The 14,884-nt window shown below is 33.2% G+C and overlaps 1 protein-coding gene across 1 annotated transcript in view; it reads right to left on the bottom strand.

The window, feature by feature from the left end:
• Positions 1-3,873: 3,873 nt before the first annotated feature.
• The window catches only part of LOC136035757 (rab GTPase-activating protein 1-like), a 31,386-nt gene continuing 20,375 nt past the window's right edge, over positions 3,874-14,884 (bottom strand). Inside the window, exons 4-5 of the mRNA XM_065717727.1 lie at positions 14,288-14,476; positions 3,874-4,395 (exon numbers count right to left, since the gene is read on the bottom strand). Coding sequence (XP_065573799.1) covers positions 4,180-4,395; positions 14,288-14,476 — 405 coding nt within the window. The 3' untranslated portion in view covers positions 3,874-4,179. The remainder of the gene's footprint in view (positions 4,396-14,287; positions 14,477-14,884) is intronic.

Here is a 14,884-nt window from a genome sequence, read left to right as displayed (position 1 = left end):
GCTATATTTTGCACGTTAGGAGGGTTGGGGGTAAAGTATAGCGGGTCTACATGCAATATGTGTTAGGTATAATTACTCTACATGTTATGAAGTAAGAATTGTTTTCCAACTTCAAACTGTCCGAATATTCTCCCCCTCCCCCCCCTAATGTTCAAAAGTATAGCCCAAACAATATATTTCCCATCTATTTTGTCACTTGTGTTGGTCTTGTCTCAAACTAAGTTGAAAGAAAAAAACGAAGAAACTGCTTCTACAACACGCCAATGGATGAAGAACTTGACGTAGGCAACAACACCAAAGGACCTTAACGTAAGCACTGGGCAACGTGTATAACTTTGAGCAAATTTACAGCGAGGAAAAACGTAAAGAATTAAAATAGCATCACAAATCACCATTTTTTTGCTTGTTTATAATTAGCTAGGACCCTTGCTAATTATACGAAGATCAAATATTACTTTTAAACAAAGATCAAAATATTACTCTTTGAGAAATACTAACTTAAGATATTTGAAATTTATATATATATAAAAATAAGTCATTGATAAAATACTATTATACTTTCCTGGCACAGTGCAGGATCTAGCCTCAGTACCCACGATTGTCAGGAGCGAGCAAGTCCACTATACCTGTACCAGGATGCTTATTCATATTATTTTAAAAGGTTGTGTTAATTCAAAAATCTTAATTTGCTCATTAGTTACTTCAAGTTGTCCAGTAGGTTCAAAGCTTCACATGGGCAACGGCAAGGGAGGGGGCCTAGCTCCCCCTTAGAAATGCGGGACTATAAAGTAATTATAAAGAAAACAAAGGTTAGAGAGCAGAATAGGGAAAAACTATAGAAAAAACCAGTGTTGCCCTATTGTTGGCCGCTTGCCAATAGATTTTGACCCTTAATAAGGAAAATATAAATTCGAATTTGTGATTTAGTGACCCCTTTCCAGTTTTCAGTAAACATTTTTCTATATTATTTGGTTGGAATAAAAAAAAAAAAAAAAATTCTCCATAGTAATGAATGGTAAGTAAATAATCATCCTTGTCAATAACGGAAGTATAAGAGCCAAACTATTGATAACATTCAATCAAAGAATAAGATTTTTATGGTGATCCTAAATACATATTTTTTTATTAGTAATTAGAGCAGTAATTAGTACAAAAGAAAATTGTAATTCATAAAAAAGTTCTAAAAGTTTAAAAAAAATCCCCTCCCCTGGAAATGTGCGACTATAAAATAATTATAAGGAAACCAAAGGAAAGAGAGCAGAATAGGAAAAAACCATAGAAAAAACGTGTGTTGCCCCATTGTCGACCGCCTGCCAATAGATTTTGACCCTTCATAAGGTAGATATAGGTTCTAATTTGTGACTGAGTGACCCCTTTCCAGTCTTCAACAAACATTTTTTCTATATGATTAGGTTGGAGTAAAAAAAAAAAAAAAAAAAAAAAAAAATTCTCCATAGTATTGAATGGTAAGCAAATAACGATCCTTGTCAATAAAGAAAGTATAAGAGCCTAACTATTTATAACATTAAATTAAAGAATCAGCTTTTTAGAGTGATCTTAAATATTTATTTGCTTATTAGTAACTAGAGTAGTTACTATTACATAAAAAAGTTCGTATAATTATAGGATTTTTGGCAATTATAGCTATAAGGGGTAATTTCGGTAAAAATATCCTGTCAACTTTTGCTTGCATTGCAGGAGTACCCATGAGCTGATACATGAAGCCACTAAAATCAGATATGTTTCCCTGAACGGAATGTTGGAAATTTCTGCATTTTTCCCCTGAACAGATACGTTTTTTATGTTTTATTATCTTTTTTTTTTCAGGAGTGACTTTATTGATCTAGTTGTCACTTTGAAAAGATTTGATTTTATACAGTTATGAAGTATAAAGGTGTCAAATATACTGTTTTTTTGTGCCCAAAATTAAATTAAAAATATTGACTTAAAATTTTTTATATTATTTTCTTAATCTTGATTTTAATGTTTTACTTTGAACATACTGGTTTGATAATACCTTACTAGTTATAAACACTGAGTCTAAAGGCATTAAATCGTTTTCGAAACCCACACATTGAAGTTAAAAAACCCTATAACTTGAACAACAAAGAAAAACAATTTCGTCTACTGTATCCTCTTTGAAGTTTTTTTTTTTTTTTTTTTTTTTTTTTTTTTTTTTTTTTTTTTTTTTTTTTTTTTTTTTTTTTTTTTTTTTTTTGTCACTATTAACAAGGAACTGAAAAAACACAAAGAAATGTTTCAGGGCTCAATTGAAAGAAAGTTGCAATACCTAGCGCCTTTTGAAATTAACAAAAGACATCATTGTAATAAAATAAAATTTTGACTTGCCCCCCCCCCAAATTCTTGGAAGTTTCTCCTAAATACCCTCACCCTATTGGACCCATACGAAATTAGACCTTTCCCCTCTTAATTTTTTAAGTTGAAGTATTATACAGCACACAAATAAATTCCGAGACCACACTAGCCAAGCATGGTAAAACGAGAAAACATAAGATAACAAGAAAGGTGATTCTCAAACAGGCAGAAAAAAAAAGAAGAAATACAAATATTTTGGCCGACTTCCTCAGAATAAAATAATACAAAAATGATAAAAGTAAACGATTCTTCGTAGACGACTTTTGAATTGAAATCAAGTTGCTGGCAACAAGTAGCCATGAGAAATCAAACAGTTCGTGATAACAAACTCTAAGTAAGGAGCAACCCCGCTCAATAGTAACCAAAACTTTAAAAAACGGAATTTTCATGCCAGTAGATGTAACAAAAGAATTGGATTTTGATGCTCAATTTTAAATATGCAAGTTTCATCAAGTTTAGTCCCGAGGCAAATTTTCTCCGGCTCGTAACTTTTGATGGGTGGGACTAAACTTGATAAAATTTGTACATTCAAAATCAGCGTCAAAATCCGATTCTTTTGATGCATCTATTGGTATCAAAATTTTATTATTTAGAGTTTCGGTTGCTATTGAGCCCTCATATATGTAATTATTTCTGTTCGCTTTAAGTCTCAATGTTACTCCTTTCTTTCAGTTGTAAAACTTATTTTTTAATTTAATTTCTGATTGCTCTTTAAATAATGCTGGGTAATCCAGTGCCATCTTCATTGAAATTCTCTTCCTCCATGAAAAATTCTTCCATGGAAAGATTCTCACACGCAACCAAGTCTCCCAGCACCCCCACCAGAAAAATCCACCTGAAAACGTCTGTATACTTATCAATGACCAATAGTATATGTAAACACTGGACAAGGTCATAACTTGCAGCCCTTCCCCCGGGGACTGTAGCACATTAAGTCGTCCCCAAAGACATATTCATTATATATTTCGACTATGCTAACAAAATGGCTATCTCAAAATTTTGATCCGGTGACTTTGGGGAAAAAATGAGAGTGGGAGGCTGTCCTCCATTTTTTTGTCACTTAAAACGGGTACTGGGACTTGTAATTTCTGTTCGAATAGGCCCTCTCCCGAAATCCTAGTACCATTGGGTCAATACAGTCACCCCTGGGGAAAACATACAAAACGAACAAACACTCATCCGTGATTTTTCTTCTGGCAAAAAGTACAAAATCCTATTTTTGCAGATGGAAGCTTGAAACTTCTACAACAGGGTTCTCGTATGCGCTGAATCTGACGGTGTAATTTCCATTTAGATTATATGACTTTTAGGGAATGTTTTCCCTTTTTTCGGAAATAAGGCATATTTTCTAAGGCTTGTAACTTTTGATATGTAGGACTAAGCTTGATGAAACTTAAATATATTTAAAATCAGAGTAAAAACCTAATTCTTTTGATATATCTATTGGTATCACAATTCGTTTTTTTAGAGTTTCGGTTACTATTGAGCCAGGTCGCTTCTTACCGCTAGTAACAACGACAATTTTTTTACCAGGAAAAACCTAAATGAGTTTTTCATTAAATTTCTACCAGGGGATCTTTCTTTTTCTTTTTTAATTGGCTGATTTCTGTCTCGGAGACAAACTGATATGCTTCTACCCAAACTACAAGGTGTGACTCATTTCTTTAATCTCAAAGAAAATTCGCTATCCTTTACCCCCTCCCAATCAAATGAATTTACGAGTACAATCCAATTTCTACGCAAAGAAAAATAACAGAAAAAACAACAATATTCTTACCCCTAAGTGCACCAAATGGACAAAATCTAAAGTAAAAACTCTCCGTCCCCTAGGCATTGGAGGTACAAATCTACGCTTACACAGAGAAAAAGGAAAGAAAAGTGAGATGTTCTTACCTCTAAAAGTTTATCAAGTTGATAAAATCTTAAGTGAAGAGCTTCAAGTCCATCTTTAAATAAATCTCTGAGACCATATTCAGACATAATCTTGACTAAGATACAGAATGCTTGTTCTTCTGGCATCTAAAAATAATCCAGATATATCAGGTCATAAAAGGTAATATTCGGTTTCATCTAAAAATAATTCGGATATATCCGGTCATAAAAGAGAATATTCAGTTTCATCTAAAAATAATCCAGGTATTTGCGATCATAAAAGGGATTCGGTTTAAAATCAGTTAAAAGGGATTCGGCTAAAAATAATCCAGATATATCCGGTCATAAAAGCAAATATTCGGCTTCATCTAAAAATAATCCAGATGAATCCAGTCATAAAAGGGAATATTGGGTTTTATTTTAAAATAATCCAGATATTCGGTTTAAAAGATTTCATCTAAATATAATCCAGGTATATCCGATCATAAAAGGGATTCGGTTCAAAATCAGTTAAAAGGGATTCGGCTAAAAATAATCAAGATGTATCTGGTCATACAAGGGAATATTGGGTTTTATTTTAAAATAATCCAAATATTCGGTTTAAAAGGTTTCATCTAAAAATAATCCAGGTATTTCCGATCATAAAAGGGATTCGGTTTAAAATCAGTTAAAAGGGATTCGGCTAAAAATAATCCAGATATATCCAGTCATAAAAGGGAATATTGGGTTTTATTTTAAAATAATCCAGATATTCGGTTTAAAAGGTTTCATCTAAAAATAATCCAGGTATTTCCGATCATAAAAGGGATTCGGTTTAAAATCAGTTAAAAGGGATTCGGCTAACAATAATCCAGATATATCCAGTCATAAAAGGGAATGTTGGGTTTTATTTTAAAATAATCCAGATATTCGGTTAAAAAGGTTTCATCTAAAAATAATCCAGGTATATCCGATCATAAAAGGGATTCGGTTTAAAATCAGTTAAAAGGGATTCGGCTAAAAATAATCCAGATATATCCGGTCATAAAAGCAAATATTCGGTTTCATCTAAAAATAATCCAGATATATCCTGTCATAAAAGGGAATATTGGGTTTTATTTTAAAATAATCCAGATATTCGGTTTAAAAGATTTCATCTAAATATAATCCAGGTATATCCGATCATAAAAGGGATTCGGTTCAAAATCAGTTAAAAGGGATTCGGCTAAAAATAATCAAGATGTATCTGGTCATAAAAGGGAATATTGGGTTTTATTTTAAAATAATCCAGATATTCGGTTTAAAAGGTTTCATCTAAAAATAATCCAGGTATATCCGATCATAAAAGGGATTCGATTTAAAATCAGTTAAAAGGGATTCGGCTAAAAATAATCCAGATATATCCGGTAATAAAAGCAAATATTCGGCTTCATCTAAAAATAATCCAGATGTATCCAGTCATAAAAGGGAATATTGGGTTTTATTTAAAAATAATCCACATATTCGGTTTAAAAGGTTTCATCTAAAAATAATCCAGGTATATTCGATCATAAAAGGGATTCGATTTAAAATCAGTTAAAAGGGATTCGGCTAAAAATAATCCAGACATATCCGGTCATAAAAGGGAATATTGGGTTTTATTTTAAAATAATCCAGATATGTCCGGTCATAAAAGCAAATATTCGGTTTCATCTAAAAATAATCCAGATATATCCAGTCATAAAAGGGAATATTCGGTTTCATCTAAAAATAATCCAGATATATCCGGTCATAAAAGGGAATATTGGGTTTTATTTTAAAATAATCCAGATATGTCCGGTCATAAAAGCAAATATTCGGTTTCATCTAAAAATAATCCAGATATATCCAGTCATAAAAGGGAATATTAGGTTTTATTTTAAAATGTTTAAAATCAGTTAAAAGGGATTCGGCTAAAAATAATCCAGATATATCCGGTCATAAAAGCGAATATTCGGTTTCATCTAAAAATAATCCAGATATATCCAGTCATAAAAGGGAATATTAGGCTTTATTTTAAAATAATCCAGATATTCGGTTTAAAAGGTTTCATCTAAAAATAATCAAGGTATATCCGATCATAAAAGGGATTCGGTTTAAAATCAGTTAAAAGGGATTCGGCTAAAAATAATCCAGATATATCCAGTCATAAAAGCGAATATTCGGTTTCATCTAAAAATAATCCAGATATATCCTGTCATAAAAGGGAATATTGGGTTTTATTTTAAAATAGTCCAGATATGTCCGGTCATAAAAGGGAATATTCGGTTTCATCTAAAAATAATCCAGATATATCCGGTCATAAAGCGGATTATTCGGTTTGAACAGCCAATATGATATATACATCACATACTTTTTTATTTAAAACGCAAAATTCAAGAAGAAAAGTTTTGGTAAACGTAGCAATTTCTATGTTGAATGTATAACGTTGTTCTCAACCGTATCGACCAAGGAAGTTTCAACGGGCCTAAACCTAAGCCGTATCCGAGTAAATATTAAGGTATTGCAGACAGGATTTCTTATGCTCCAACCAAAAATGCATTTTTACTGTTTTATTTTATAATTTGAGAACTTGAACACTCGGAATATTTTGCTGAAAAACTTAGCAAGGTTAATGGCCAAACAAAATTTCTACAGAAGTATATAGTTTTAGACTACCAGAAACACAGAACACATATACAAACAACATCACAAAGTTGTAACAACTAAGTTGTAGACTAAGTTGTAACAGCAAAAACGGCCGATTAATTCCAATTAATTCCGCTTCGTGTATCTTCTTATTTTTTTTCATTTTCCGAAGGGAAATTCAGTATTTTGTGATAAATATGATAAATAAAATGATATGTTTTTAAATTCATTCAAACGAAACAAAATTAAATAATTAAATACAAGCTTTCAAAGCTAATCTTGCTTTTTTGGCAGCTAGCCACGTAGGGAAAAGAAGCTATTAGAGTATTGTTCTCATTGAAGTAACTCTAATAGCCTCTTTTCCCTACGTGGATCAGTAGCGACAATTGTATTTATTATTAATGGTGGTGGTTTTATTCGTTTTTAGTTTAGTGTTTTTTCCTTTTATCTTGTGCTGAGGACACCTAGGTTGGATACAGGTGAAATATCCGCGTTATTTTAGTCTTTCCTCTCTACTGGCCGCAGTCTCGTTTGATGTTTTTTTGTGGAGTTTTATCACTCTTTGTTGTTTATTGTCATGTCTGGCCAGTTCGGCTTAAGAACTTTCAAACGGGCTCAATACTAGGTAGGTAGGTAGGTAGGTAGGTAGGTAGGTAGGTAGGTAGGTAGGTAGGTAGGTAGGTAGGTAGGTAGGTAGGTAGGTAGGTAGGTAGGTAGGTAGGTAGGTAGGTAGGTAAGTAGGTAGGTAGGTAGATAGGTAGGTAGGTAGGTAGGTAGGTAGGTAGGTAGGTAGGTAGGTAGGTAGGTAGGTATTCATTTTTTTTTTTCATCAAAAAAATTTACTAAAAGTAAAAATTTACTTTTGCTCAATTTAGGGACCCCTAAAGTGTCTCTGTTCAGCAGCAAAGCTACAACAAATAAATGATAACTATTCATTCAAAATCAAAGAAATATGCAAAAAAAACAGACGAAACACTATGCAATCTCTAAACAGCCATCTCTCATCTTAAAAAAAATTAAACAACTATTGTAAATTGGTTTGGTAAAATATTTTGTAAGATGATATTTGACTAAATTTGAATCTAAAGAATTTAGTGAATATTACCCCAAGTCCATATTGAAAGAAATATTTTTTTTTATAGTATATTCAGCATAACATAGCCGTTTGAAAATGCAGCATACTTCCTGTGTATCAATAAACAACCATCTGGTTTGTCGTAAATTTTGGAGATTTTTTACCTTTTTATTTTTGTAAACATGTAAAATTTTGTAAACTTATTTTTGCAAAATTATTTAATAAAAAATTATTAAAATTATTTAATCTAAATTTTATAATTTAATCTAAATTATTTAATCTAATGTAAAATTATTTTTGTAAACATGTAAAAATAAAAAAAAATTATTTTTGTAAACATGGTCCTCGTGGCGTTTGTGCTTGGTGTCATTGATACGATTCTACTAGTAAACGATGAACAACAAGTCTTATTTTTCCTCGGGTTTATATTTTTTTTTTTCTATATAGTGTTTGGAGAAAAAGCGAAACCTTAATTTTTCCATTCAGGGAAAAAAAATTTCCGCCCCACTAGGTTTTCTTCATTCCAATTTCCAGCTTTAATCTATTTGTAAATTATATCAAACTTTCATATTTGGTATTCTTGTCTTTCTTGCAACAGCAATACATTTTTTTTTTAGTGATTTAAGTTTCTTCTCAATATTTATTTCCTCGAGTACCAAAAACACAACAGAGGAAGCAATATTATACTTTTTCAGTATGAAATGTTCTCATTTCCCAAACACAGAGCAACAGCTTAAACTATCAAATGGCTGATTTTACCAACTGCTAGCAATATAAATTTTGGACAAACGGGATATGAAAATCAAAAAATCACTGCTTGAAACGAATTACGAGAAGTATTAAATATTTCAGAACTGAAGTAAACATAATGTTTACTTACAAATGTTCCGACAATACTGAGTCCTAGAATAATTTTAAGCTAAAATTATGTCCATATTACATTAAGACTGGTTTAGATTACACGCAAGGGGTTTCAAACCATTAGAAACGAGTTCAAAGATGTATTTTTGTTTTATTTATGTGGAGTTTTCTCGAAAAAAAAAAAGAGACAACATTTTTAGGTAAAACGATGAGCCATGGTTGTTTCAAAGCTTTGTTTGTTTTAATGTCTTCTGTTTTTGTAGCTCCATATCTCAATAAATATTTGTTCTAATATGTCGTGGTATACTATATTAAACAACAGTTAATTTTGTACTCTATATAAAAATACTGAAAATTTTTTTCTATGGCACTTGGTATCTACCAAGAGACATATAGCGATCGCAAACCCTGTCGGTCGATCTGTCTGTCTGTCCCGGTTTCGCTACTTTAGGCACTTGCAGATGAACTAGGACGATGAAATTTGGCAGGCGTATCAGGAACAAGACCAGACTAAATTGGAAATTGTCTTTTCCCCAATTCGACCATCTGGGGGGGGGGGAGTGGGAGACGGTTAAATCGGAAAAATTAGAAAAAATAGGGTATTTTTAACTTACGAACGGGTGATCAGATCTTAATGAAATTTGATGTTTGGAAGGATATCGTGTCTCAGAGCTCTTATTTTAAATCCCAACTGGATCCGGTGACATTGGAGGGGGTTGGGAGGACCTAAAATTTTGGAAAACGCTTGGATTGAGGGATCGGGATGAAACTTGGTAGGAAAATAAGCACAAGTCCTAGATACGTGATTGACATAACCGGAGGATATCTGCTCTCTTTGGGGAAGTTGGGGGGGGGGAAGGGTTAATTCTGAAAAATAGAAAAATGAGGTATTTTTAACTTACAGAGGAGTGATCGGATCTTAATGACATTTGATGTTTGGAAGGATATCGTGTCTCAGAGCTGATATTCCAAATCCGACCCGATCCGGTGACATTGGGGAGTTGGGGGGAACCTAAAATCTTGGAAAACGCTTAGAGTGGAAGGATCGGGATGAAACTTGGTGGAAAAATAAGCACAGGTCCTACATACGGAACGGATTCGCTCTCTTTGGGGGAGTTGGGGGGAGGCTTAATTCTGAAAAATTAGAAAAATTAGGTATTTTTAAATTACGAAGGAGTGATCGGATCTTAATGAAATTTGATGTTTGGAAGGATATCGTGTCTCAGAGCTCTTATTTTAAATCCCAACCGGATCCAGTATCATTGGGGGAGGGGGGCGGAAATCTTGGAAAACGTGAAATTGAGGTATCTTTTTCTTGCGAATGGGTGATCAGATCTTTATTAAACTTGATATATAGAAGGATCTTATGTCTCAGATGCTCGATTTTCAATTCGAATCCGATCCAGGAACATAGGGGGTTGGAGGGGGAATACAGAAATATTGGAAACCGGAAGTCATGGAAAACGCTTAGAGTGGAGAGATCGGCATGAAACTTGATAAGAAAAATAAGCACAAGTCATAGATACGTGATTGACATAATTGGAACGAATCCGTTCTCTTTGGGGGAGCTGGGGGGTGTTAATTTGGAAAAATTAGAAAAATTGAGGTATTTTTAACTGAAGTACGGGTGACCGGATCTTAATGAAACTTGATATTTCGAAGTAACTCATGCCTCAGAGCTCTTATCTCAAATCCCGACCAGATCTGTTGACATTGGTGGGAGTTGGATGAAATTTGGTGCGTAGAATAAGCAAATGTCGTAGATACGTGATTGAGGTAACCGTACTGGATCCGTTCTCTTTGGGGGAGTTAGGGGGTGGGGTTCAGTGCTTTACCGAGTATGGTGCTTCTGGACGTGCTAGGACGATGAAAATTGGTAGGCGTGTCAGAGAGCTGCACAAATTGACTTGATAAAGTCGTTTTCCCCGGTGAGGAAACGACCCGGTGAGGGAGAGGAAAAATTAGACAAAATGAGATATTTATAACTTTCGAGTGGGTGATCGGATCTTAAGGAATTTTGGTATTTAGAAGGACATCGTGATTCGAAGCTCTTAACTTAAATCCCAACCGGCATTAAGCCTCTGATTTTCTTTTTAAATCAATCAATTGATTCTTAGAATTTTGCTAGAGCTCATACCATATGAGCTCTTGGCTTCTGGCTCTTCCGGCCTCGTCACAAGTGTCATATGAGCTGTTAGCTCTTGTTCTGAAAAGCCGGCGCTTTACTGAAACATAAAATTAACGCAAAAAGCAGGATGTTCTTTTAGAAGCAAAAAAGTCCTTAGGCAGCCTGCAGATAATAGGCAGCCTAATAATTTAGGCAGCCTAAATAATAGACTAATTTATAGGGCTCTTCGAGTCTTTCGTCGGCCTTGACATTGGCACCTTTTAGTATACGATTTAAATTCTCTAAAAAAAACTAAAGCAATTTCAGTTTCCAGTAAACCTTTTTTTTAACAATTCCAAAAATATAGGAAAATATTAGGAGTCAGTTTATTTGAACTAGTTTTTTTTCTATAAATCTATTAGTTCGATGAACCATCCCTCAAACGAGCATTGACACCGTTTAGTAGATGAAGATCAAATAAGACATAATACGAACTCTATAAATCCAGTTATTTCTCTCTATACAACAGTGAATATCGTCCTAATACTATCTGTGTACAACTGTAGTCCTAATACTATCAAGATGGCTCTACTTCGAACTTGTGTACAAACTAATCATGACATGTCCTTTTCAGAACCAAAACAAGAGCCAGTCATTGAACTGAGCCATTATGCAGAAGTGATACCAAATTAAACGAAAAAAGATAAAGCAACAATCCTAAAATTTATTGTTGCTTTATCTTAAAAGGGATAGACCCTAAAAGAGATTGACAATATTTTTATTCTGTAAAAAGTCTTCTTAGTTGGTTTGCTTTTACTGTACCAAAACTCCAAAAAAAAATACCAAAACTTTAGAATTTGTTTTGTAGGTATGTTGCAGTGCGTAAGCTGTATGGCAATAATTTGCGTTCGTTTTAAGTTTTAAAACAAAGTCTTTGAGTCTTGCTTCTATCAATAAAAATTTATTTTCTTTAAATAAATCTTTAATTATAGCCGAAGACGTTTGCATCGATTCCCGTTTTTCTATAAATTTATTTGTTCGATAAACGATCCCTCAAACGAGCATTGACACCGTTAAGTATACGATTAAAAGTCTCTAAAAAAAAAAAGAAAAAAAAAAGTTTTAAAACGAAGTCTTTGAGTCTTTGCTTCTATCACTAAAAATATATTTTCTTTAAATGAATCTTTAATTATAGCCAAAGACGTTTGCATCGATTTCTGATTTTCTATAAATCTATTTGCTTCATAAACGATCCATCAAAGAAGCACCTACAACTATACTTAGATGGTCTTTTGATTTAGAACAGCTGACTTACTTTATCTCATTTAGACTTACACGTTAAAATACTTTCACCCGGATGGATTAAACCGTGCAGAAAACGCTAAAAAGGATCTTTATAAAACTCAGAGTCATAGGGATGTCAAGCTCGGATGACTGACTTATACAATAAAAACATCTTGGGAAGTGTTCAAGCGGGAAGATTCCTATTCTCACAGGATATTAGTTTCTCATAAAGCAATCATAATATTCTTCTAAAAAGCTAGAAGTTATGGGGCAAGATCTGAGTAGAATCAAAGAAAATATCAAGTGACAGAAGATATGATTGAGTCACTGAAAATTTTATTACTTATTCGAAAAAGAGTACGAAGCTACAAATGCAATAATAAATAGAAAAAAGAGACCATACGCTACAGAAAACGACAAGAATAAACTAAGACTGAGACACTACACGCGCACACACAGATTCTTAAGGACGACTCATGACAAGTCTCGACTGACTTAAAAGGATTCAGCTTAGAAATATTCAGAAGATTCAGCTTAGAAAGGCGCTTAGAAATAGCTGCAATAGGATCCGTAATTTGTATTAATAAATAAATAAATCTTAAAGCGAGTAATGCTTAAATCGAATATGCAAATTAAGCTGAAGACGAAAAATAGTATTTTGCTGCTGAAGTATAAATGAAACCCAAAACGAACAGAAATAAAATGAACATCTCTAAAAAAAACTTTCTCTAAAAAAAAAATGCCTCGAAGAAAAAAAAATATCCCGAAGAAAAAAATTTCGAGAAAACGTCTCGAAGATAATTACGTCTTGAAGTAAAAAAAAAAATCCCCTAAAATATTACGCAACACCCAGTGTGTTTAATACGTCATCCATATTTACATCGGGGGGGGGGGGCTCCCCGATTGACTAGCGGTACGTAAGTTCTATCAAAACAAGTGTCGTTGACACGCGAATAATAGCTTAGAAATAGCTACAACAGGATTCGTAATTTCACTCACTTAAAAAAATTTGAACGCAACTTTTCTCTATCATTTGCGAAAAAAAAAGCTAAGAAATGGAGACTAAGCTAAAAATGTGGTTTAGCTTAACCAAATCACTGTACGGTTGGGGTTAAATCTATCGGTTATATTCCTTTCTGTGGCTGACAGAGTGTCCCATATATTTTTCTCGCCTTTTCCTCTGAAGAGTTCTTAGTCGGGCACGCATAGATGTCAGGTCTGACGAAAAACACAACTTCAATTTGGCTAGGGTCAAATGTAGGATCGATTTAATTAGTTTTCTCTTCTAATTCTCAGAAGAAAAAACTCATTTGGAGACTTAACAGAATAGTAAATGCTGAATAATCTTCATAGGGTACACATAATTAAAATTCTAAGATAGAGAAATTACTGGAGGTTCATTCCAAGAGATAAAAAAAGATTTTTATTAAGACAAAGCCTCAGCTTCCTTCTTTAAAATGTATTTCTAGAAGATATCTCTAAATCTGCATGTTTTATTTTATTGTATTTTCTTTCCATAAAAGAGAGATGTACATAAGGTTTCAAATTTATTTGCAATTAATTTTATAAAATACACCTTACATGCATGAAGTCGTTAAATACGACTTAAGACGTATAAAGACGTATAAGACGTTTAACCTTCGTTAAAGACGAAGGTTATACCTTGACAATACCCAATTGACAATGTCAATGACAATGACAATACACTTTACATGCATAAAGTCGTTAAATATAAAACTTACATGTAATAACAAAGCAGCTGCGATGAAGGTTATACCTTGACAATACCCAATTGACAATGTCAATGACAATGACAATACACCTTATATGAATAAAGTCGTTAAATATAAAACTTACATGTAATAACAAAGCAGCTGCGATAAAGATTATACCTTGACAATACCCAATTGACAATGTCAATGACAATGACAATACACCTTACATGCATAAAGTAGTTAAATATAAAACTTAAATGCAATAACAAAGCAGCTGCGATGAAAATTATACCTTGACAATACCCAATTGACAATGTCAATGACAATGACAATACACCTTACATGCATAAAGTCATTAAAAATAAAACTTACATGTAATAACAAAGCAGCTGCGATGAAAGTTATACCTTGACAATACCCAATTTCTTCATCATAAATAGAATAGGCTTTAACAATTTTTGCCAAGGCATCTTGTCCATGTCCACCATTTTCTTTAAAATAGTCATGGGCTGGAAAAGTTCGATGAAGGTCCCGTAAGATCACCTCTTCTGCAGAGCATTCCTAGAATACGTATGATGACTGAAACATATTATGCGCACTGAAAATACTCATAATAGTCATATCCGAACCGTGTGCAGTCAGGACCAGGGTTGCCGCTCGGTGAGAAAAAATCACTAAATTTCGTGGTTTTTGGTTTATATTGCTTGATATATGTTGATTTAGTTATTTTCTTATTTACACGATATAAAAAATCACTAAAAATAGTGACAAACGGCTAGAAGTCCCAACCCTGGTCAGGACATGTGGCGCAAAAGACTTCTTAAGAATGCTGCGGAACAACAAAACATGCCGAGCACGATAGTTAAATTAAAATTAATCAGATACTAAAGAATCTGTTTCCCAAAATCTCTAGACATATCCTTTTGTTTTAATAACACTGATTCTAGTTAAGAAGATTTTACTCTTTTT

This window comes from Artemia franciscana, chromosome 14, assembly GCF_032884065.1.
Source record: "Artemia franciscana chromosome 14, ASM3288406v1, whole genome shotgun sequence".
In the NCBI taxonomy this organism is placed as follows: domain Eukaryota; kingdom Metazoa; phylum Arthropoda; class Branchiopoda; order Anostraca; family Artemiidae; genus Artemia; species Artemia franciscana.
This window is presented reverse-complemented; position numbering and strand designations above follow the sequence as displayed.